This window comes from Rattus rattus, chromosome 15 (genome assembly GCF_011064425.1).
Source record: "Rattus rattus isolate New Zealand chromosome 15, Rrattus_CSIRO_v1, whole genome shotgun sequence".
Taxonomy (NCBI): Eukaryota; Metazoa; Chordata; class Mammalia; order Rodentia; family Muridae; genus Rattus; species Rattus rattus.
In genome coordinates this window covers 34,766,076-34,790,953 of record NC_046168.1, presented here as the reverse complement: position 1 = coordinate 34,790,953, position 24,878 = coordinate 34,766,076, and the positions used below count along the sequence as shown (strand labels likewise).

Genomic DNA, 24,878 nt, shown 5'->3' with positions numbered 1-24,878 from the left:
AGGACTTCTGGAAGAGCAATTAGTGCTCTTAACCTCTGAGACATCTCTCCAGCTCTTCACAAGCTTTATTTAACTAAACACTAAACATTAATTAGAAATGCTAAATCCTGTAAATACGGTCCAGATTCAGCCTTACTTAGAAATCCCTGAGCTGGCAGGGCGAGGCTGGAAGTTGAGAGTGAGCAAAGGGAGTCTTTCTCTTTCCCTGAGGGTGTGCTATCAACTCCATTACCATTTCCAACAGCAGTGAAAAGACCACCCAACCCCGCTCAGCCAGCTCCTGTCCACCCTTCCCCTCTCCCCCACATAAGGGGAGGAGGCCTTGTGGGGGGAGAGAGGTGGAGGTATTGAGAGAGAGTTCGGGTCCCTCAAACATTTATTTATTTATTTGAGCATACCATGGAAGAGGGAAAAGGAAAAGGGAAACTAGGCCAACTGGTCGAGCTCCTTTCATCTTGTTTCAAAAAGGAAAAGCCAAAGAAACAACACTCCCTCATTTTTGTTAAAGGAACAGAATGGTAAAAGTTAAAACATCAGCTCGCCACTTAATACTTTGGCTTTTAATAAAAGGCACAACAGATCGACCTCCTATTTGATAAAAAAGAGAATAAAAAAAAAACACAAAAAAGTTCTGTTGGCCAGCCTCCTTTTAAACCTCTGTTAAACAGGAAGATTGGTCAACTTTTTTTTATAACCTCATTTTAAATATTTAAATATGTATTTGTGTATGTGTCTGTCTGTCTGTCTCTCTGTCTGTCCGTCAGCCAGTGTCTTCTGTATGGAGAGGATGTGCTGACTCTGAAGCTATGATCCAGACACTTTCTAGATCACAGTTAAAAAGTTTTTAATAACTGTGTGAAGGAGACAGGTAGGGGTGTGTGTGTGTGTGTGTGTGTGTGTGTGTGTGTGTGTGTGTGTGTGTGTGTTTGTGTGTGTGTGTGTGTGTGTGTGTGTTTGTTTGTTTGTTTGTGTGTTTCAAAACCCAGAGCCTGTCTGCAACAGATCTAAACACAGTTCTCAGAGGGGAAAATGGAGACAAGTTTATAGTATCTGGCAGTGAAGTCATCTGCCATTGACAACCACAGGAGATGGAAATATTGTTCTTTCTTCAATGGATACTCAATATCAACCAGTATTTCACAGGCAGACCTTCAGGGAGGAGCAGATTCCCCAGCCCTATCTCCCCTCCCATCCCCCCCAACACCCCCCCCCCTTATCTCCTGTCCACCCCTTGTTGTTGTTGTTCCTGGTGTGAAGAACACTGTGAGGTAGCCTTCCTCTAATAAGCCCTCTGGTCTTTAAGGATCCTTCACCCACTTACTCTCTGTCAGACTGAGTTCACAGCAGAAAACAGGCTTTTGAGAGAAGCATGTTCCTGCTCCTGTGTGCCCAGTTGAGAAAGGGATAACAGGGAAGGGAGACCTGGTGGTGGTAGGGGGCTGGGGTGGGGGCAGGGGTGGGTATCCTAGCTTGCTAATCCTCACCCGACTCCACCCAACCCCCCTCCCCCCCACACACAGGGAGACAGCCTCCCTGTGTAGTGGGGGGAGGGGTGGAGGTGTTGAGGGATAATTTCCAACAAATAAATTACTAGAGACTTGATTCATTGATTTACTTTAAATTTATTGAGTGTATCGGGGAAGAGGGAAAATGGGTCAAAAGGGAGGGAGGGAGGAAGGAAGGGAGGGAGGGAGGGAGGGCCATCTTTTCCTCCAAATCGGCTGGTACGCAGAGCTTCAAGAAAAAGATCGGTTCTGGCCTCCATTCTGATTCCCCCAAGGCAGTCTGGGCACCCTGCTGGGATAGAAAGGGAAACCACAGTCAAGTCATGGGAGCGAGCGAGCGAGCGAGCGAGCGAGCGAGCAAGCAAGCAAGCAAGCAAGCAAGCAAGCAAGCAAGCAAGCAAGCAAAATCATAAACAAAAGCAAAAACACGTCTGTTAAGTTGAGCAGAGCAGAGCAGAGCAGGGCAAAGCAATACAAGGTCACATTCCACAAAGGCTGATAGTCTGCCATCTTGGTCTACAGAGTGAAAAGTAGAAGGAGAAAATAAATATCGCTTTCTGTGTCACAAAGTTTTTAAGTTGTAAGGAACATTGCAGGGCTCAACCTTCAAATCCTCAAACCACCCAATCAATGCTTACCTCCTCCTCCTCCTCCTACTTCTCCTCCTCCTCCATGATTGCCTCCCCCACTGGTGTGGTGTGTATATGTGTGTGTGTGTGTGTGTGTGTGCGCACACGTGCATGCATTTCTTTCACTGCACAACCATCACTGGAGGACGTTTAAATAAACACGAATGAATCTGACAGACAGACAGACAGACAGACAGACAGACAGACAGACAGACAGGCCCATAATGGATCCCCACAACATGGTGGGGGGGGGCACGCCGATTTGTTGACCTCTTTATTTTAAAGAAAGGACAAGAAACAAAGAGAAATAAAAATGAAGGAATATAGACCTAGCCAAATATTATTTTATTCCCACCTTCATGGAGAGACAAGATTTACTGATCAATCTTTGTCTAGATTAAGAAATTACAAATTAAATCGAGCCATCTTACTGTAATAATCATTGATTCTGTTGAGAGAAAGGGGAATCAGATACTCGATCAATTGCTGCCCCCCCACACACAAATTGGAAAGAAAAGCAACTCCTCAAATCACTCAACTAACAAGGCTTATTTAAAACTGGAAAAAGAAAGGCCAACTGGTTGACCTCCTTTCTCTCTCTCTCTCTCTCTCTCTCTCTCTCTCTCTCTCTCTCTCTCCCCTCCCTCCCTCCACCCTCCTCCACTACTATGACCATGCACACACAAATTGAAAGGATAAGCAACTCCCAAAACCACGCAAGTGACAGGTCTTATTTTCAAAAGAAATGGAAAAAGATGCCAACTGGCTGACCTCCTTTCATATTACTTCCTTCCACACACACACACACACATTTAATATTTTAAAAAAAATATAGGCTGGAGAGATGGCTCAGCCGTTAAGAGAACTGACTGCTATTCCAGAGTTCAAATCTCAGAAACCACATGGTGGCTGACAACCATCTTGATGCCCTCTTCTCGTGTGTCTGGAGAGAGAGCAACCATGTACTAATATAATAGATAGATAGATAGATAGATAGATAGATAGATAGATAAATGGTATAGAGAGGATATAGATATAGAGGATATAGAGACTATATAGAGAGGGTATAGATATAGAGATGACATAGATATAGAAAGGGTATAGATATAGAGAAGACATATATATATAGAGAGAGAGGATATAGATATAGAGATCTTGTAGATATAGAGAGGACATAGATATAGAAAGGGTATAGATATAGAGAGGATATATAGATATAGAGGATATATAGAGAGGATATATATCTCAGGATGCAGATACAGAGAGGGGGAGGGAGGGAGGGAGAGAGAGAGAGGAGAGAGAGAGAGAGAGAGAGAGATCTTCGCATCGCGTGGGTGGGGATCTCGTAGCTATGAGGGGAAGGGCGCGGGTCACGTGTCATCCTTACAGTACCCAGCGTTCCCTGGGGTCACCTGCGAGTTGGGGAGGTCAAGGGCTTCGCAGATTGATTATTCTTTATGTTTATGTCTTACGTTTCTTATTTTATATATTTTTTCACTTATTTCTTCTATTTTTTAATTAAGCAATCAATTTATTTATTTAAGATCGTATTTTTTTTTATCTTTTAATTTTTTTAAATTAAAAATTAATTTTCTAATTTCTTCACCCATTTCCGGTGCATTGCGTTCTGATTCGCCAACATCACAAGGACCCACTCTTCTCCCAAGCGTTTGCGCCCTCGTCTTGCATGTTTACGCCCCGGGCTCGTTGGTAGCTAATTTCCATATGTGCTGTGAGCTGGGGGTCCGGCTCCACTGTCCTATATGGGTAAGTATAGCCATCAAAGTGCGACCTATAGGGGAGAATTCTCGTCCTCATGGAAAAGCAAAACCTGTGTAGGAAAAGAACTATTATCATATATCACAGTCGTCATCACACTATCTATACATGTATAGTGAATGAACTGTCATCATATATAACAGTCGTCATCACACATCTATACATCTATAGTGATATGAACTGTCATCATATTACAGTCATCATTACACTATGGACACGGTGACGCCATGGGTGTGGCCCGACACGTGCGGAGCGTGTCACGCATGATGGGCAATGTCTCCGTCCACAGAGATCTCGACGCAGTTGGTGCGGACGTGGACACCCCTGAGCGCATCCACCTAAAGGGAACGTATAGAGACGGTGACTTCCAAAGGGAAATGTATAGAAATGATGGTATCCGCGTGAAGGGAAAAGTATGTATATATGTATGTATGTACATGTGTATGTATGTGTGTGTGTATTTATATGTGTAGGTAAGTAAACCGTGCTGTGATATGAGGTTAAAATGGATCTATAGGACAGTGGATCTATAGGATGGGGGGATCTACAGGATGGGGGGATCTATAGGATGGGGAGATCTATAGGATGGGGGATCTATAGGATGGGGGATCTATAGGATGGGGATCTATAGGATGGGGGATCTATAGGATGGGAGGATCTACAGGATGGGGGGAATCTACAGGATGGGGGATCAATAGGATGGGGGAATCTACAGGATGGGGGATCTATAGAATAACGGATCTACAGGATGGGGATCTATAGGAATGGGGTGGAAGTCACATGACTGTGAGCGACCTCTATACGTGCACACTGAGGTCGCAAGTCCAGAGGTCATAAATACATATAGGTTATGCAGCGCTGTAAACAAACCTCACCTGATGTCGCTCAGTCGCAGCGGGGAAGAGAAGACAACGTCAGCGTCGCCCTCACTGAGTCACTGGAACGTGGGGTCACATGGACACCCGGCCATACATTCAGGAAGCGGAGCTGGCGCTCTAACCACTGAGCTGTCCCTCCAGCCCCTGATAAGCACAGTGTGTGTCTTAATCCCTCACAGCAGGGTGTGTATCCACCGGTCAGAGGGGGTCAGAGGGGGTCAGAGGGAAAAGCAGGAGTCAGAGGAGGTCAGAGGGGGTCAGAGGGGGTCAGCACGGGTCAGAGGGTTAGAGCCCCATCCCGACCGGAAGAACCCCACCCACCATGGCCGCCCAGAAGGACCCCACCCACCATGGCCGCCCAGAAGGACACCACCCACCATGGCCGCCAGCCTCACCTCATCCTGCTCGGTGCTCAGGGCGTGGTTCAGACAAACCAGGAAGGCGCCCGACTCAAGATGGACGGAATAGACAGCCTGCACCACCCGCGCCATCTTCTCCCCTCTCACTTCCGCCTGGGGCGTGGCCTGAGGTTAGGGGAGGGGTCTGGGGTTAGAGGTGAGGCCTGGGGTTAGGGCGTGGCCTGGGGTTAGGGGTGGGGCCTGGGGTTAGGGGCGAGCCCTGGTCTTCTTGGTGGGGCCTGGGATTAGGGGAGGGGCCTGAGGTTAGAGGTGGAGCCTGGGTTAGGGTGGAGCCTGGGCCTTAGTGGGGGGAGTCTGGAGCTTGGAATCGGAGCGGGGGATACGGGTAGAGCCTGGCTAGGGGCGTGGCCTGAGGTTAGGGGAGGGGCCTGAGATTAGATGTAGGGCCTGGGTTGGGGCGGAGCCTGGGATTAGGGGCGGGATCTGGGTCTTGGGGAAGGGGCCTGAGCGTAGGGGCGGGGCCCGCGTGTCGTCACCTGGGAGACTCCGGGGTTGGTCCCGGTAGCAAAGCCGAGAGGAGGGAGGGGAGGAGGAAGCGGAGGGCGGCGGGTAGGGCGGGCGGCTGGCTGGCTGGGCGGCGTCGCTCCGCCGTGGCGAACGTGGGCTATGATTGGATCCGGGGAGTCAGGGCAGATATCTTCCCCGTGCTGACGTCCGTTTCGCGCGCCCGCCGGCCCTCTCGCTCGTGAGAACTCGGTGCGGAGTATTGCGTCACGGACAGCAACCTCGCCGGCGCGGCGTATGTGCATCACGCCGTCGGAGGCGACGTCGCCGAGAGAAAGGGGCACCGTTTTAAACGTCAGCCCGGAAACGGTTCGGGATCGGTTTCCTTTCTACGTCACGGACCTCGGGGCACTTCCGGCTTCCGGCCTACGGCCCCCGCGTCCGGTTTTACTCCGCGGTTCGTCCCGGGATCCCTGCGCACTCGTTGCTTGAGTGTCCGGTGTGGGGCGGGGGGCGGCGGCGGTCGCGCGACCCGGAAGTTTTAGCCGCGCTGCGCCGGAGGCGGAGGAATCACTTCCGGAAACGTCGTCTTCCTGTGAGTAACCCCGGCGGAAACAGCGACCGCGGCCGCTGCGCCGTGCAGAAGGCTTTGGACATCTATCCGTTCGCGTGGGAAGACTTTAAAATATAACGTATATAAAACTGACCTTATGTTAAAGATAACGTATATAAAACTGACCTTACGTTAAGGATAACGTATATAAAACTGACCTCGTGTTAAAGATAACGTATATAAAACCGACCTCATGTTAAAAATAACGTATATAAAACCGACCTCATGTTAAAAGATAACGTATATAAAACTGACCTCATGGTAAACATAGCGTATATAAAACTGACCTTATGGTAAATATAGCGTATATAAAGCTGACCTTATGGTAAATATAGCGTATATAAAACTAGTTTTACTTTTACACACGCCGATGAACTGAGGGATAAACACACAAACCTTCCTTAGGATTTACGAGGTCACCCGGGACACGAGGGCCTAATGGTTAGGGCGCGTCTTTATGGAGAGCTCATGACGGGCTAAAGCGTTTACGTATAGATTAATATTAACGTGTATGGCGAGGTCCTGATGCGCTCGCTATATGTACTAAGACTTTGCATATGCAGTGTGTATAGACTGCATAGTCATGGGCTAAAGACTGCTAATTTACATATAATTTACATATATGGTAAACGAAACCGGCCTGTGGCCCTGACGTGTGTATGTGTATGTGTGTATGAATGTGTGTGTGTCTGTATATATGTATGTGCTCACCTGACTTACACGTGCCGCGCATGCGTCCCCTTTAGGTGGGAAGATCACGTGGGTCAATGTATGTGAACATATGTTAGACATGTGGGGAGTGTTTAATGCGTGTCAGTGCGATCCGCGTGTTTCCCGTTTTACACCTCAGAGAGGGAAGGGGAGGAAGGAAGGAGCCTAATGGTAACAGAGCTTCAAGTGGGTCAATGTGTGTGAACGTATGTTAAGAATAGGAGAAGTGTGTGTGTATGTATATGTATGTTTGTATATATGTATGTGTGTATGTATGTCTGTGTATGTATGTGTGCGTATGTGCCTATGTATGTATATATGTGTATATGTATATTTGTATGTATATATGTGAGTATGTATGTGTGTATATGTGTGGGTGTGCATGTGTGTATGTATGTGTGTGTATGTGTGCATGTGTATGTGTCTGTATGTGTGTGTATATGTATATGTGTGTATGTGTGTGTAAATATGTGTGGATGTATGTATGTGTGTGCATGTATGTGTGTATGTATGTGTATGTGTGTGCATGTGTGTATGTCTGTATACATGTATGTGTGTATGCATGTGTATGTATGTATGTGTATATGTGTGTATGTATGTATGCCTGTATGTATATGTATGTGTATGTATACGTGTATGTGTGTGTTTATGTGTGTGTGTATGTGTATGTATGTATGTGTGTATATATGTATAGCACTGTATGTTGTGACTAACTTTATCCTGAGCTGACGATGTTCCTCAGGCTGGAAAATCCTGACATGCGTGAACAAACACCGTGCGCCAGAAAACGTGTTCTGCTCACATACATGTAGGACGGGTGTGAGGATCACGTGCGCAGAGACGACGACGGTGCACCCAACGCGGGTCACAGCCTCTAGGGGTCACAGCGTCTAGGGGTCACCGTAATTCGGAATATCCGGGGTAGCAGAGGGAGTGTAGCTCAGTGGTCGGCCATGGACAGCAGAGCACCCCGCGCTGTCTGCCCCCTCTCCCACCCCAGTTTCGTTTCCCGACTCCGTAAGCTGTCACGTGATGCGCCCAGGTCACGCGATCGATGCGCGTGAGGCTTGGTTCCGCCGCGCGGTCGCCCGTCCCGGGTCGTGTGGCTCAATAGGGAGTTCAACCCGACGTCTCCCAGTCACCCCCGTGTCCCGCGCGCGCGGATGCTGCAGGCTCGGGTGCAGGAGAGCAGGGCCCGGACTCGAACCCCCAGCCCGGGATGGCCCGAGAGGACACGGGGGCCCCGCCCACCCGACTCTGGGTCCACTGTGAGGGTGTCTACCGCGACGAGCACCAGCGCACGTGGGTCGCTGCTGCAGAAGAGGTGAGGCCGCCATCTTGGTTCAGTCTAATTTTAATATTTTAATTTTTTAGTTTTTTAAAGATATTTTAATGCTTTTAATTTAATTTTAATTTTAATTCCCCTCAGGACACAGCCACCCTAAAGGCTCGGGTCCGGCGAGTTCCAGTTCCTCTGGGTGACGCTTCGAAGCCCCGTGACCTCCTGACCTCACCGCTGCCTCTCATGTGGCAGCTCTACCCCGAGGGGCGGTACATGGACAACAAGTCCCGCCTCTGGCAGATCCGGCGTCATTCAGTGGTAGACGTCCCTGTTAATCTTTTCAGCCGTGCTTGTTGATCAGTCATGTGCTTGTCAATCATTTCAGCCATGTTTGTCACTCATGTGCTTGTCAATCATTTCAGCCGTGCTTGTCAATCATTCCACAGTAGGCGTGTCTGTCCGTCATTTGCCCCGCCCTGAGGTTCTTATGTCAGAATCCCTCACGTGATTTCCTTTTCCTCACAGGTCAGGGGGGCGCAGGAGCTGCTCCTACAACTTCTGCCAGAAACCTGACCCGCTACGCGGTTCCACTTCCGCTTCCTGGAACACGCGCGATTGTACTTCCGCTTCAAGGTTCACACATGATTATACTTCCGCTTCCTTGTTTTAGTTCCCAGCCCTGGGTGTGCAGGCGAGGCGCCCCTCAGTTCCGTGCGTCACGTGACCATCGCTTTCTGCACCGCAGCCGCCGCCCACCCTCGGCCTCCGTGATGGGGGGAAGGGTTGGGGGAGGAGGGCAAGAGCGGAGCTTCGAGGGAAGGGCTGTGGAGAGCGCGGCGTCATCGTCACTGGGACAGGTTAGCGCCATGCGAGGGCAGGGGCAGAGTCAGGGCCCGGAAGTGACGCCTTTGGGAGCAGCCACCAAACCCTCGATGGACGCCGATGGCCGAACCCGCAGCACCTGGGACCCGGTCGTGATTGACAGGGAAGAGAGCGGCATCTGCAGGACCCACGCGGGTTTCCCACCCCTGGCGCCGAGCGCTCAAGGGATTCTGGGAGGGAAAGACGAGTCGCACCTCTGATTGGCACCTCTCTTTGATTGACACCTCTCTCTCGAGAGGCCGTAGCCACCAACGTTGCTGATCCCTGGGCAGCGTCCGTGCGAACTGTGAGGAATTTCGGGGGTGAAAACATGCACAGCGGTTCATGCACATCGAAGTCGGGTTTTGCTTTTTGGGATAAGTTTGGGGCCCAGAGCAATGGTGCGGACCTGAAATTCCAGCTGTGTGGGAGACCAATGTGTGCACTTTGTATGTTGTGTGCACTTTGTATGTTGTGTGTACTTTGTATGTTGTGTGCTATTTGACTACACTGAATTTTTCCATGAACGTTTACATCCTCTGCATTAATGATCCATGTAATCCGTCTGTCCAATTGGTGAGGAAAGAGTATTTTTAGCGCGTTCATTTTCCCAGATGTTGTGAGGTTAAAGGTCATTACATGAGCCCCAGAAGGAAATCCTGTGTGCACAGGCTGCAGAGTCTTTACAACTGAAACTAAAAACAAAAGATGTATACATAATGTGTATTATTATGTTACACATGTATATTTTTTTCATATATATGGTTTTTTTTTGTTGTTTTAGTCTCTTGGACATGCCGCGGAAGGATCCGTGCCAGAAATACGCCTGTGAGTTGCAAAAGTGTTTACAAGGTAGGGTGCGGATTTCTTTAAAAACACGTTTTTCCATACATTATCTTTCATTAACTTTAAATGGGACACCTCTGTGAATCACGCACGTGAGTTCACCGTTGCGGACTTCAGACACTGGAAGGCGGTGCTGGATCCCATGACACAGGACTGTGAGCCACCACGTGGGTGCTAGGTATTGAACTCTGGACCTCTGGGAGAGAGCGGTTGATGCTCTAACCACTGAGCCACCCCTCCAGCCCCCGAGCTGGTTTTAACGCACAGCTGTGGTTAAGAATCAGTGGATGAAAGAGAGGGGTAGAACGCGTGCTCAGAATGCATGGGGCTTTAGCTGCCATCCTGAATACCACGTGTGTATGTACTCGGAAAGCTGACACGCTTACGGTCCCCATACTATGGAAGAGAAGCAGGGGCAGGAAGATAAGTTCAAAGCCAGCTCAGGCTACAAAATGACAGCCTATGTCGAAAACTCAAAAATACATACTACACACACACATACATATATGCACATATATACATACATATATGCACGTATATACATACACATATACAAACATACATATACACATATATGCATACATATACATATATACACATATATATACACATATACATAAACACATGCATACGCACATATATACATACACATACATGCACATATACAAACAATGTACATTACATATATACATATGCATACATATATATACACATGCATACATATACATACACACATACATATATACACATACATACATATAGACATATGCACATATACATATATATGTACACACACATGCATACATACATACAAACATACATACATATTGGTTTTGTAAAATGAATTTGTAATTCTTTCCCTGTCTGTGGACATGTTACCTGCACATATGTACACCTACACTTCACCCGTGTGCTTGGTGCACACAGAGGCGAGAACAGGTGTCAAACCCTATAGACCGCTGCAGTCAGAGCTGTGCACGGCTCTGCAGTTTGCGCTGCAGGGAAGTGAACCTGGGTCCTTTTTCTAAGTCACAGTTTTGGCCTCGTCCCTCGCTGCTCCTTTACCCAGGGTTTTGTGCTGCAGGTTCAGACACACGGGATCCGCCCACCGCTCTTAACGTTTCCCGAAACATTCAGTGATTGCTTTGTTGGTTTTGTTGTCATGTTTTTCTGCTTCCATTTATTTTTGTCATTATTTCTTTATTTTTATTATTTTCGGTTATTATTATTGTTATTATTATTGTTGTTATTGTCCTTCCTGCTGTTATTCTCGGGATTGAACCTTTTTTTTTTTTTTTTGTACACACGACACTGAAGGAGCCCAACCCTCATCGCGTTTTAAATTTTGAGGCGGGGGGGTTGGGGATTTAGCTCAGTGGTAGAGCACTTGCCTAGCAAGCGCAAGGCCCTGGGTTCGGTCCCCAGCTCTGGAAAAAAAAAAGCATTGTTTGTAAAAAAAATTTTGAGGTGGGGTTTCGCTAAATTACCCTTCTTAGGCTTGAACTCGCTCTGTAGCGCAGGTAGGCCATGTACTCGAGACCTCCTGCTTGTGTTTCTTCAAAATTTTTTTTTCGGTTCTGTGACGTCATAAGCGAGCGACGCGCTGAAAAAAATAGGCCATGGAGTGCCCAGTCGCCCCACACTGTCTTGGCTCTCGACGTCATCACTAAGCGTCCCCATCTTTTTTTTTTTTTTTTTTTTTCAGCCAACAACTACTCGGAATCGAGGTGCCAGGCCGCCCTCCAGGAACTGCGTCGGTGCTGCGCCCGGTTCCCCAAGGGGGTGTCGCCCGTGTGCGCGGGATGGGAGAAAGAAGAGGAAGAGAAGTCGGTCATGGGGTCCGGGTCCAAGTGAAGCGGTGCCCGGACATTCACTTCCACTTCCGGTTTCCCTCGGGCTTCATTTCCTATCCTTCCTTCAAGCCTGGTAGCGGCTGAGGGCAAATTAATGTGTGGAGAATACATGTGTAATGAACGCAGAATAAATGTGTTCAATGGAGAAGGATCCGCTAAAATAAACCTGCTTTACATTGAGTTCTGGGTCTGTTACTAAATGAGTTTTAAGAGCCCACAAGATACAGAGGGTCATGAGTTGATAAAGCGCACACCACATGTGTAACATGTAAAGTGTACACAATTTATAAAGATTTACTTATATGAGTACAGTGTCCCATGCACCACAAGGGGGCGCCGGATCCCATGACACACGGTTGTGAGCCACCACGTTCAGGAGAACTCTGCTGGAGAGCTGCCCGTGCTTTAACCACTGTCCCACCCTCTCAGCGCCTCCTCTGCACAAACACAAGTGCGGCCTGCGTGGACCTCAGGGCAGACTCAGATTTTATTTCAGACGAGGGCGGGATCTGAGGCTCGACCACTCGAGATGACCACTGCTCCTGATGACCTTTGAACCTTGAGAAGAACACAGGGGATCACAACGCAGATGGTGGACGCGGTTATCAATCAACATGCGATGCACACAGGGGGAGGGGTTAACACACGGCACGTGCTCGGTGTTAAAGGTCTCTTATTGGTTCTGTAATAAGGACGATATATATATATATATATATATATAAAATACCTCAATGTACAATAATATAGTAAAATACCATAAAATATTATATATATATAATAAAATACATTAGTGTATAATAGATATAATAAAATACCATAAGTTATTATATATATATAATAAAATACCTTAGTGTAATATATATAATAAAATACCATAAAATATTATATATATATATATATATATATATATATCGCTGTAAGATTCACTATAAGGTTTGCTATGAGATTGGCTATAAGGTTTGCTATAGGATCTGCAATAGCATCTGCTATAAGATCTGCTATAGGATTCGCTATAAGATCTGCTATAGGACCTGCTATAGGATTCGCTATAGGCTCTGCTATAGAATTCGCTATAGGATCTGCTATAGGATTCGCTATAGGGGCCACGTGACACCCTCAGGACGCCAGGCCGAGCAGGAAGCCTCCAAGAAACCCTGCGGCTACTGGAACATTCTTCTTCACGAACGACAGGGCCTGGAGGACAGGAGACACTGGGTTACTGCAGCGCAGCGCATCCTGTTCACGCGAGCACACGCAGGTAGGCACCGACCGCGTCTGTTCTACCCTCAGGATGCACACATGAGATAATGTATGCGACATAAAATAACATACAATAATACACCCAGCATCCTGATCCCATTGTCTGCTCCTGTCTTTTGCATTGTGTGCTGTGTGTGCACGTGTGTGGTGTGTTTACATGTGTGGTGTATACACGTGTGTGCTGTGTATACGTGTGTGTGCTGTGGGTGCACACGTGTGTGCTGTGTGTGAACGTGTGTGGTGTGTGCACATGTGCGCACCTGTCGCACATACATATGCATGAACATGTGCACATACGTGTGAAGATTGATGGATGTCTTCCGAGTTCACAGACTTCAGATATCGAGGTAGGGTCTCGTGCTGTGCATCCCATGACCTCTCTCTGACCCCCTGACTCCCAGCTATGCATCCTGTGACCTCTGACCCCCGACCCCCAGCTATGCATCCTGTGACCTCTCTGACCCCCGACCCCCAGCTGTGCATCCTGTGACCTCTCTCTCTGACCCCCCACGTCCAGCTGTGCAGATAGGGCGGTTCATATAGGGTGGCCCACCACACTGTGGGCAGACGTGATGCCGTGTGCAAAGAGCCATGTGTTTGTCTCTGTTTTTAATGAATTCAGGTCAGGAACTTGGGCCCTGCAGTCGCATGTATGGTGGCCTGAAGCCGGGCATTGTGGGCCAGCGCCCTCTTCTGGTGGCTGCAAGCAGCACAGGTGCACACTTGGATCTGTACAGAGACATACGTGTAGTATGCACACAGATGATATACATGTAGTACTACACACAGACATACGTATAGGCAAAAGTTTTTGTCTCCCCGTCCCATGGTCATCATAAAACTTTCCATACCGCTGAGAAGATAAACACGCACACAGCTGCCCACACTTTTTCATACAGTAAGTCAGAACAGGATGAGCCTCACCTCTGCCTGCCATTTTCCATACATTAAGTGGGAACACAGCTGCCCACCCTTTTCCATACATTAAATGGGAACAGGACAAGTCTCACCTCCTCGGCTTTGCTCCCGACCTCAGTGGGCATTTGCCGACCCCTATGGATCTTCAGCTGCGCCTTGGCTTTCTTTACGTCTTTTTCCAGTCTCTGCCAGTCGACTCTGATGTACCCCGTGTGGCTCGCCAGCTATACATTCGATGGGAATGGAGAAGGGATGAGAAGCATGGTCCAAAACCAACCAACTGTGTTCAACGTTTGGGGAGATCTGCTATTTTTCGATGACCTTTGGCCAAAAAATGTATGTACTCCATATGTACAACCTCCAGTGTTCCGTGTTTGGTCATAGAGACCAACAGCCACGTTCAGTTGGTGGCGGTCATTTAATGTATACATCACTTAATGTGCAACACATACACCGAGCTCTACAGAGTTCGAAGCGAAATTTAAAAATAGGGCATTGGCAGAAAGCCGGAGTGACGTGCTCAACGTAAACGATTCTTCAGGGAAATGCGGACGGAATGAAATTGACTCGGGTGTGCCATTTTTTGATAGATTAGTGTCATCCATAGGGTTATCGATGATCATTTACCATTAACCAGTTACTGAAATAAACTGGAGAATATATATATATATATATATACACACACACACATACATATATAACTTATACATATATACATAATTTATACATACACACACACATATATATAACATGAGCACTTATAAAGAGTGAAGTTGTTATAGAAAACTGAGCAGGGGATAGGTAGGTCAGTGGTTGGGGCACTAGCGAGGATCCCTGTTTGATTCCCAGCAACCATGCAGCGACTCTTCATAGCATAGATGTGACAGGAAATGTGGCTTGGGATTAAGATTTCGCCTGGGCTGGGAATCAAACTTATAATAATGTACAATGTATATAATAATGTAGATAATACATATGATAGTAATGTATATACTTAATGTAATGTGTCGTGATATAATGTACATATTTTCTCACAATACACTAATGAGCAGGCGGAGTTCCCAGCCACCAGGGAAATGAAATATATAATGTATATAATGATAATTTATATATTTAATGTAAATCGTGGTATGTATATAATTTCTCACAATATGCTGATGGGCAAGCAGAATTTCCAAACACTAGGGAAACGACATATATAATGTATATAATAATGTATAACGATAATGTATACGATAATAATGTATATATTTAATGTAAATCATGATATAATGTATATAATTCCTCACAGCACACTCATGGGCAGGCGGAGTTCCCACACACCAGGGAGAACGTGACATACGAACCTGCAGGAGGAAGAACCCTCCTCCTAGGGCCGTGGCTGCCAGCTTTCCGACCTTCCGGAACACGAGCCCCGTGCACCTGTGAACGCAGAGCGAGGGGAGGAGAACGGGGCACAGTGTGAGTTGCCATGCGGCGGGAGAGGCCGGAAATGCATGCCAAGTCCCTGTGCACGGGGCCCTGAGGGAGCCCCGCGGACCTGAACGCACCATATGTGTCTCTCACCAGAGACGAGGGTGTGGCTTTGATTTCATCTCCGTATATCTGGGTCATTTCCGGACACTCGCACTTATGATATCCCGGGAATTGCACACACACCACTTACCATCCAGTGACACCCCCGACGGCCAGCTGCGTCGCCGCGCTGTACTTCTCAGCCGAGGGCCCAGACTCTGGCCCGAACAGCTTACGCCACCATGGTTGCCTCCGCGTGAATTCGGCGAGGTCCAGGGCCTCGCGCTTCCTGTCGGGGTCCCCTATGGAAAATGAAGACAAGTGGCTGTGAGGACTGCGACATAGCCCTGCCGGCTATGGCCCTGTTGGAATGGTGGGCATGGCTCTGTCATAGTGTGGCCCTGTCAGGGTGGGCGTGGCCCTGTTGCAGTGGGTGTGGCCAGCTGGAGTGGGTGTGGCCCTGCTGAAGTGGATGTAGCAGTAAAATGGGTTGATTTACAGCAAAAAAAAAAAACCAAAACCAAAACCAAACTCCAAGAAATTGAAAGAGGGGCTGGAGGGGTTGCGCAGTGGTTAGAGCAGCGACCACTCTCCCAGGGGTCCCGAGTCAAATCCCAGCGACCGCACGGTGGCTGCTAGCCGTCGTCTGCCACAGGATCTGACGCCCTCTTCTGCCGCGTGTGAAGACGGCGCTCATATAGGATAAATAAAGTAAAACGTACGTAACATTAAGCAGGTGATTTCTAAGTCGTCAGTGGACAAAGGAAAAAATGATGAAAACTCCACTCCCGAGGGTAAGGAGATTAAAAAAGCCGAATAAACTTTATATTATTTGTTTTATTCTACTCTGAAGTCGCCGCGAAACAATTTTATGTCTAATTTTATTTTATTTTATTAATTTTATTTACTTTGTTTCACTTATTTTATTTAATTAATTTTATTAATTTTACTTTATTTTATTTTTTAAATTTATTTTTTATTCTATTTTATTTATTCTATTTATTTTATTTTATTTCTTTTACTTTAATTATTTTATTTCATGTCCGGGGTCGCTACAACACGAGAAACTACGTCAAAGGGCCCAGCACGAGGCGGGTTCCAACACCTGGGAATTAAATGCACGGAGGACAGAGAACAGTGCTGAGGTCGCAATGGCTGCACAGCAATGGCCGCCAACACCGTGAATCACTTATCCTGCCTGTGGCTCTGTGTGCGTGGAGTTTACTCCTGCTATGCCGGCCTCTCTGTGAATCCGTGATAGAAAACTTACGGGACGGGGTGTGGAGTAATAATAACAACAATAATAATAGTAATAATAATCTACAAAGTCTACATTAATAATAATAAAAATCTAAAGAGCCTGCAGTCACAGATACTTATGGAATAATAATCTAAAAAGTATACAGTAATAATAACAACGATAATAATGTAAGAGGTCTACAGTCCCATATACTTATGGAATAATAGTAGTAGTAATAATAACAATAACGAAAAAAAGCTCTGGCCTCTAAATCTATTCAGTGTTATTTTTACCGGACTCTCTAGCGTAGCTCCCGTCCAGGCTAAAGAAGACGATAGATAATGTACACAGTATATATGTATATATCTCTCCCAATGCTTCCTGGAACGGGAATATGAGCTGCACCGAAACCGGGACGTACGCGAAAATTCGGTCTTCTACGTGATAAAAAAAAAAAAATCCATATATAATATATAAAATTTGTCTTTAATAGATATTCACTGTTTTTTAATAGATATTCGTTTTTAATAGATATTCGTTGTTTTGTGTAAAACACACACACACACACACACACACACACACTCACTCACTCACTCACTCACTCACTCCACACAGGGCTGCAGCCAAAAGGGAGGACGGGGGTCGCAGGAAGGAGGGACGGAAACGCCACCTCCGTCCCTAGGGGCGGAACCGAAGAACTCGAACTAAGCAGAAACCACATCGAACCCCAGCTGGAACGCACGACCTTGGCCGGATCCTGGAACCGCTGCAAAAACCCCTGCACGCCTCCCTTTCCCCGCGCCGCAGGGACGAACCCAGCGGGCGCTCGGCCTCTCCTCAAAGACGAGTCCAGCCTGGCACTCGCGCGCATGCTCCGGCCTTTACCTTGACCGTTGGCGGCCATTTCCGGGGAAGGAGTACCGAGAGGACACGACTTCAGATCAAGAGCTCAGGAAAGGGCGTTCGTCACCCGCCGCCGGCTTCCGGCGTGTGCGGCTGCTGTTTCCGGTCCCCTGTCAGTGGGAGCCAGCGACCTGGTTCCGTGAGGCGTCTTTCGTGTACTGGAGCCGCGCGTGGGGCTGCTGTTTCCGGTCCCCGGTGAGGTTCCGTGAGGCGTCTTTCGTGTACTGGAGCCTCTATAGCAGAGGAATGGCGGCTACGCGTGCGCAAAGTGTCCCCGCCTTTGAGATAATAGAGTCCGTGTCACCTTTGTCGATTTTATACATACGTGTGGACGTAAACAGGGAACTTGCGTCATGTCATTTCCGGTGTTCGTTTCTACGCCGTTTAAGTACTGGAAAACACTTCTTACTCGACCACTTGATAATGTGCGCTTGTGTTATAATGGCTGTTTCCGGTCCCTATGGGCGTGTTCAAGCGTGTGTGTCCGGCTCGTGTGTGTGTGTTCATGCGTGTGTCCAGCACGTATATGTGTGTGTATGTGTGTTTTCATGCGTGTATGTCCAGCACGTGTATATGTGTGTATGGGTGTGTTCGTGTTCATGCACGTGTGTCCGGCACGTGTGTGTTTACATGCATGTATATTTTGTCACGCCAGCCATTACAGTCGCTCAATAACTCCCCAAATGGTACACACGTGACCTTGCGCCACTGTGAAGCCTCCTCATTGCCTGTTCTATGATTCACGTACGTCACAGGGTCAGCAACAGGGTCTCAACCATCAACTTATATAGAATTGCCAAAAAATCGGCAATCGCCTGTAACAATAATAATGCTATAATGTTTCAGGACGTATTAATAAAAAATAATTTAACATAACGTTTGGGGCATATATAATAATAACACAATATAATGTTTCAGGGCGTATATAATAATAATATAATGTCTCGGGGCGTATATAATAATACTGTAATAATATGTTTCGGGGCAAACCCAGTCTGCAACCTCCGAAAGTGGTGACGTCTTCCTGGCACTGGGCTGTACATTTATTTGTATTCAGTAGGGACGTTGTCTCCCTGTGGTAGCAGTGACAGTATTTAAATTCTTATGTATGCATATATTATCCCCTGTACTATACGTGTATATTTCATATTTTATATTTAAATTCTCATGTATTATGTACATATACATGTATATTTCGTATTTTATAAATTCCTATGTACAAATATATTATGTGTGTATGTGTATATTTTATATTTAAATTCTTATGTACGTACGTTTTATGTACGTATGTGTACATTTCAATTCTTATATACTCATATATTCTTTATGTATACATGTTTATTTCATATCTTATAAATTCTTATGTATGTATTCTTATGTACATATGTGTATATTTCATATTTTATATTTAAATTCCTATGTACGTATATAATCTTATGTATGTATGTGTATATTTCATATTTTATATTTAATTCTTATGTACATGTTTTATATGTATGTATATACTTATATTTAAATTCTTTGTATGTATATATTATCTTCTGTACGTATACGTGTATATTTCATATTTTACATTTAAATTCTTATGTACGTATACATGTATATTTCATATTTAAGTTCTTATGTACGTATATGAGAATTCCTACCCCACTTCACTACCCCAGCTTCTCCCATCCCCTTCTCACCCGTCCCTCGACGTCCGCGTCCCCTCGCTGGCCCCTCCCTCATTTCCCGGTCGCTATGGCCGCCCTCATTTAAAATGCACACGTAAAGACCCTGGAGTTAGCGTTCGTGTGTGTGTGAGAGAGAACCTGATGGCTGGAGGGGTGGCCCAGTGGTTAGCGTGCCGACTGCTCTTCCGGACGTCCCAAGTTCGCTTCCTGGCAACGGCACAGTTATTGTGAGCTGAATGGTGATGAATATGGATATACAAGAATCCCTATAGTGGAATGAATACGTATGCCCATGGGTGACATGGCAGGGTTGTTCGCAGCCCTCTGAGAGGTAGGACGGCTCAAGGTTTCCCTTGCTGCAATGCAGCACCACGGCCCCAAGCAGCAGGGTTTTATTTCAATGTATAGTTCCATAGGACAACAGATCACTGATGGGTCAGGGCGAGAACCGGAGTGAGCTGAAGCCCAGACCACGGAGGAGCACTGGTAAGCGACCTGACCGTTAAACATTTTATATATATATATATGTATATATATATATACATATATATATATACATATGCCTGTTTTCTTATACAATTCAAGACATAATACATATAACATATTCATGTTACACATATACTACATATTACATATGTACACATATAACTCATACATATCATATGTTGCATGTGTATGTCATATATATTACACATGTACACATATAACACTGATGTTTCACATGTATATCATATACTATATTACATATGCACATATAGTAACTCATACCTACAAATTATGTGTTACACATATATACTATATATCACATATGTATAACTCATACATATGTTGTATATTATATGCTGCACATATACATATATCGTTACATGTATATTATATATGATGCATATTACATGTATATCATACACATACATACAGATACATATTACATATATGCATACCTACATATACATATCACATATATGTTATACATTTATACATACACATATATACATATTACATATATACATAAATATTAAATATATATTGTACATACATATAAACATATACATATACATGTATATTATATAGATACATATACATATATACACATATCACATATGTATATATTTAAATACAACTCGAGACCACCTGTTCCGGGATAGCTCTGCCTACCGCTACCCGGCTCTCCCCCTAGCCCCCAACCCCATCCCACCCCACCCCACCCCACCCCCGCATCCATCGTCCGTAAAGGACAGGGCCAGCGGATGTAAGGATTCGCTCAAAGGATGTGAGGATTTGAACCCCGCAGGCCGTTGCCGGCACGGAACAGGTTAAGCCCCAGCTCGCTGCCCTTCCCGTCCCAGTTTTCCTGCGCCCCTCCGCGCCCCCGCAGCCGACAGGAAGCCGCGCCCCCGGCTTAGTTTCCGGTCCCTCTCTTCCCAGGGCCGAGAAGCTTCCCCACACCCTGCGCGACCCGCTTGGGAATTTTTAAAGTTATATCTGGGCCGGGGGTTCTGTGGGTGGCGCTCGCGCCTCTCTCCGGTGGCGGGAGACATGCGCGCGGCGCGCGGCCTGTGCTTCTTCCTCAGCCTCTGCGCGCTCTGCTCCTGCGCCACCCGGAAGTACTACCTGGGCGCCGTGGAGTTGCCCTGGGACTATGTGAGCGGGGGTGCTTCCGGTGCCCAGCGCAGCGAATCCAGGTAACTGTCGTTCCTCGGGGGCGGGGCCGGGGGCCGGGCGGGGGCTATGAGGGCCGGGCCGGGGCAGGGCGGAGGCGGGACTGTGCGGGGCAGGGGCGGGGCTGTGAGGGCCGGGGCAGGGCGGGGTTGTGGGGGGCCGGGGCCGGGCTGTGAGGGCCGGGGGCGGGGCTGTGAGGACCGGGGCGGGGCTGTGAGGGCCGGGGGCGGAGCCGGTGCTTAGGTGCAGCGCTCGGATATCGCATGTTTTTGCACGGAAGACGCATGAGCTGCCCAATTGTTTCCCCGCGCTCGGGTATTTTGTGATTGTTTGCACCGCGCAATAAAATAGTTGAAGAAAATGTATAGAAGGTCCTGGATTTGAGAGTCTTCCTCACGGACCATAAAATGTTTGAAGAAAATGTATAGAACGACTATAGGGGGGAATAAACTCAAGGGCACAGGCGTGCAATGATGACGTTTTCTACATAAAGCCAAGACCAATGCTGGGAAATTTTTAGAGATCAATAATATTAGAATGTGTTTAGGTACATTCTATAGATTCTATTCATATAGAATATGCTTCTATACAACCTCCAGCAGGTGCCTTAGCTTCTATACATCCTCCAGCAGCTGCCTCAGCGTCTATACATCCTCCAGCAGCTGCCTCAGCGTCTATACATCCTCCAGCAGCTGGCTTAGCTTCTATACATTCTCCGGCAGCTGACTTAGCTTCTATACATTCTCCAGCAGCTGGCCTAGCTTCTATACATTCTCCCGCAGCTGGCTTAGCTTCTATACATTCTCCATTCCAAAGGAACTCAGTGTGGTCCTCTGTTGCTGGCATGTTAGAGGTGGCCATATAGGTCAGCCTATGTAAAGATAATCTTATATAACAGCACAGTGTGTGTGTGGTGTATATAATCTTATATAACAGCAGTGTGTGTGTGTGTGTGTGTGTGTGTCAGGCTTATATAATCTTATATAATAGCACAGTGTGTGTGTGTGTGTGTGTGTGTGGTATATATATACTCTTGTGTAACAGCACAATGTGTGTGTGTGAGGCGTATATAATCTTCCTTAACAGCACAGTGTGTGTGTGTGTGTGTGTGTGTGTTGTATATAATCTTATATAACAGCACCGTGTATGTGTGGATTTCACGCTGGCCTCAGTCACGTGTTTCTTGGGTTCTCATCCCTCACGGTTTAGGTGTGAACAGGCTATGGTGGACCCGCGTACACATACACGAGTGGCAGGGCGGGGCAGCATCTGCTTTATGTTTTGCTGAAAGAATTAACACATCATGCTTCCCATCTATCCTGCATGTCACACCTGTGAGGAACAGACACGGGGACCCTCTGAGCCACTCTGCCAAGGTCACCATTGTGTCTGCATGTTTTAGCCGTGTTGTTGTAAATATATAAAAAATGTAAAGCTGTCCTTCATCCCCCACTAAATCCATCCCTCCATCCTGTGCAATGACAGGCCTCATTCTGTCCTGTGCCTGCCTCACCTGTGACATCATCCCAAACATGTGTGCGCATTTTTCACAAATGAGGTCATGGGATTTGATTTGATTTGGTTTTGACTTCATGCATATGTGTTTTATGCCTGAACATGTATGAATTGATTTGGTTTTTATTTCATGCATATGTGTTTTTTGCCTGAACATGGATGATTTGATTTGGCTTTGACTTCATGCATATCTGTTTTTTGCCTGAACATGTATGATTTGATTTGATTTCATGCATATGTGCTTTTGGCCTGAACATGTATGATTTGATTTGGTTTTGACTTCATTCGTGTGTGTATGTAACTTACACATGTGTACAGGAGCTAGAAGAGACTTTTGCGTCCTCTGGAGCTGGGGTTGCGATAGCCAAGGGCCGTGCCATGGGTGCTGGGACGTGAACACGGGTTCTGCAACCAAGCACCAAGCACTCTGAGGACTGAGCCCCAGCCCTGTGACCGTGTTCCTTGAGTGTATGTGCGATGCGCCTGCTGACGTGAGTTTTCACGTGTGTGAGATCTCTGCCTGGGTTTAGAGTTCAGCGACTTTATCCATTTACAGCGTGTGCCCTGTGTAAAGATTATCTGTGTGTTCATGGAATGCTTATTTCTCTGCCCTGACAGCTTCATGCAATCCGATGGGGAGCATTGTAATGCATATTATATGTATGCATGCATGCATGTATGTATATAGATATGTATGCACATATGTATGTATATAGGTGTGTATGCACATATGTATGCATGTATGTATACATGTATGTATGCATGTATTTATGTATGCATGTATATATGTATGTATGAATGTATGTATGCATGCATGTATGTGTATATAGGTATGTATGCATGCATGTATGTATATAGGTATGTATGCATGCATGTATGTATGCGTGTATATATGTATGTATGCATGAATGTTTCAAGTTTGAATAACCGATGCTCACCACGTATTCTCTACCTCGTCCATAAAAGCTGTCAATCAGCTTACAGTTGGGCAGGAGAGAGCAATGGGGGAACTCCTGATATCCAGGGGTGGGTGGGGAGAACAGAGTGGGGTTCAGCTGCAGAGAGGGCGAGGGGCGCACACATGTGAAGTTCAAAGAGTGAGCCCGACACCGACATGCAAGCGCATCTGGGGTAACATGCGTGTGCGGCATCCGGGGTGGAGCCATGGGTGCGGCATCCGGGGTGGAGCCATGGGTTCGCAGCTGAATCCAAGTCCTCCGCACTGAACGACATTTTGTTTGTCACCCAGGTTCCCTCCCGGGACACCAGCGCCGTCTGAGCATGTTGTGCACACGAAGACGGTGTTTGTGGAGTACATGGACCGGTTTTTCCACACGGCAAAGCCCAGGCCGCCGTGGATGGGTAATGAAAATGATATTGATCAATCAATCAATCAATATCAGTAACTTACACATGAGTGCACCGTTGCCGTCCTCATGCGCACCGGATCCCATGACACACGGCTGGGAGGCATCACGTGGGTGCCGGGAATCGAACTCAGGGCCTACCGGGGGGAGAGCAGCCATTGCTCTAACCACTGAGCCACCTCTGTGTGTATGAATTTTCTGGTCCGTGTCCTGACGACCCTGCCCCTGTGTCTATTTGGGTCTCTCTGTAAACCCCACGTGTGTATCTCCACCTACACGTCCAATACATATGTGGCGTAACCTTATCATGAGTTCTGCGTCAGGCATGTTGGTCGTGCAACCCAGGACCCTGCACGTGTGAAGCACGTGTACGTCTATAATCTTACATATGGTGTTTCCTGTGTACGTCTATAATCTTACACACGATGTTTCCCACGTACATGTATAATCTCATTACGTTTATAGTGACCAGAATTACATGTTTTATTCTCATTTGTTTTCTCACTTTACCAGGTCTCCTAGGCCCCACCATTTGGACCGAGGTTCACGACACTGTGGTCATCACACTCAAAAACATGGCTTCTCATCCCGTCAGTCTCCACGCTGTCGGTATGTCCTTCTGGAAGGCGTCCGAGGGTAAGTCAGTGTCTCTCCCATCTGGAACACGCCATGTGATATGATGAGTGATCATACATGTAAATATCTGGATCACGCCGTGTGATATAGCATGATGAATGATCATACATGTGACTATCTGGAACACGCCATGTAATAATATAGCGTGTTGAGTGATCATACCTGTGACTATCGGGAACACGCCATGTAATAATATAGCGTGATGAGTGATCATACATGTGACTATCGGGAACACGCCATGTAATAATATAGCGTGATGAGTGATCATACACACCATGTAATAATATAGCGTGATGAGTGATCATACACGCCATGTGATATAGCGTGAGTCTAGTCCGTGTTCATTTCCGTTTTTAGATCCCAGATGGTTTT

At 46.7% G+C, this 24,878-nt stretch overlaps 4 protein-coding genes and 1 long non-coding RNA gene across 9 annotated transcripts in view; 3 read left to right on the top strand and 2 right to left on the bottom strand.

Annotated features, from left to right (window-relative positions):
• Window positions 1-1,602: 1,602 nt before the first annotated feature.
• Window positions 1,603-4,092, bottom strand: LOC116884822. The gene is made up of 2 exons (XR_004385900.1): window positions 3,741-4,092; window positions 1,603-1,797 (listed from the first exon to the last, which is right to left on the bottom strand). It is a non-coding gene; the product is annotated as an uncharacterized LOC116884822 (long non-coding RNA).
• A 2,056-nt stretch (window positions 4,093-6,148) lies between these two features.
• Window positions 6,149-9,571, top strand: Mtcp1 (mature T cell proliferation 1). The gene is made up of 4 exons (XM_032885589.1): window positions 6,149-6,249; window positions 7,721-8,302; window positions 8,408-8,578; window positions 8,786-9,571. Exons 2-4 carry the CDS (start codon window positions 8,198-8,200, stop codon window positions 8,831-8,833), a joined length of 324 nt encoding a protein of 107 aa, XP_032741480.1. The 5' UTR covers window positions 6,149-6,249; window positions 7,721-8,197; the 3' UTR covers window positions 8,834-9,571.
• On the top strand, window positions 6,155-12,000 carry Cmc4 (C-X9-C motif containing 4). 2 transcript variants are annotated; one of them, XM_032885590.1, is made up of 3 exons: window positions 6,155-6,249; window positions 9,906-9,973; window positions 11,673-12,000. In XM_032885590.1, exons 2-3 carry the CDS (start codon window positions 9,916-9,918, stop codon window positions 11,819-11,821), a joined length of 207 nt encoding a protein of 68 aa, XP_032741481.1. In that variant the 5' UTR covers window positions 6,155-6,249; window positions 9,906-9,915; the 3' UTR covers window positions 11,822-12,000. The 2 variants fall into 2 exon arrangements, with proteins under 2 accessions (XP_032741481.1, XP_032741482.1); XM_032885591.1 differs by lacking the exon at window positions 6,155-6,249 and adding an exon at window positions 8,796-8,893.
• Window positions 12,001-12,082: 82 nt separating this feature from the next.
• On the bottom strand, window positions 12,083-17,978 carry Fundc2 (FUN14 domain containing 2). 4 transcript variants are annotated; one of them, XM_032885584.1, is made up of 6 exons: window positions 17,360-17,632; window positions 17,047-17,190; window positions 15,665-15,815; window positions 15,345-15,420; window positions 14,091-14,222; window positions 12,715-13,014 (listed from the first exon to the last, which is right to left on the bottom strand). In XM_032885584.1, exons 1-6 carry the CDS (start codon window positions 17,622-17,624, stop codon window positions 12,937-12,939), a joined length of 846 nt encoding a protein of 281 aa, XP_032741475.1. In that variant the 5' UTR covers window positions 17,625-17,632; the 3' UTR covers window positions 12,715-12,936. The 4 variants fall into 4 exon arrangements, with proteins under 4 accessions (XP_032741478.1, XP_032741475.1, XP_032741476.1 ...); XM_032885585.1 differs by lacking the exons at window positions 12,715-13,014; window positions 17,360-17,632 and adding exons at window positions 13,300-13,809; window positions 17,639-17,978; XM_032885587.1 differs by lacking the exons at window positions 17,047-17,190; window positions 17,360-17,632 and adding an exon at window positions 17,639-17,966 and having other exon boundaries at window positions 12,083-13,014.
• Window positions 17,979-20,709: 2,731 nt separating this feature from the next.
• Window positions 20,710-24,878, top strand: part of F8 (coagulation factor VIII) — a 30,690-nt gene continuing 26,521 nt past the window's right edge. The window contains exons 1-3 of the mRNA XM_032885481.1: window positions 20,710-21,011; window positions 23,753-23,865; window positions 24,384-24,506. Of these exons, the coding sequence (XP_032741372.1) occupies window positions 20,866-21,011; window positions 23,753-23,865; window positions 24,384-24,506 (382 nt within the window). The 5' untranslated portion in view covers window positions 20,710-20,865. The remainder of the gene's footprint in view (window positions 21,012-23,752; window positions 23,866-24,383; window positions 24,507-24,878) is intronic.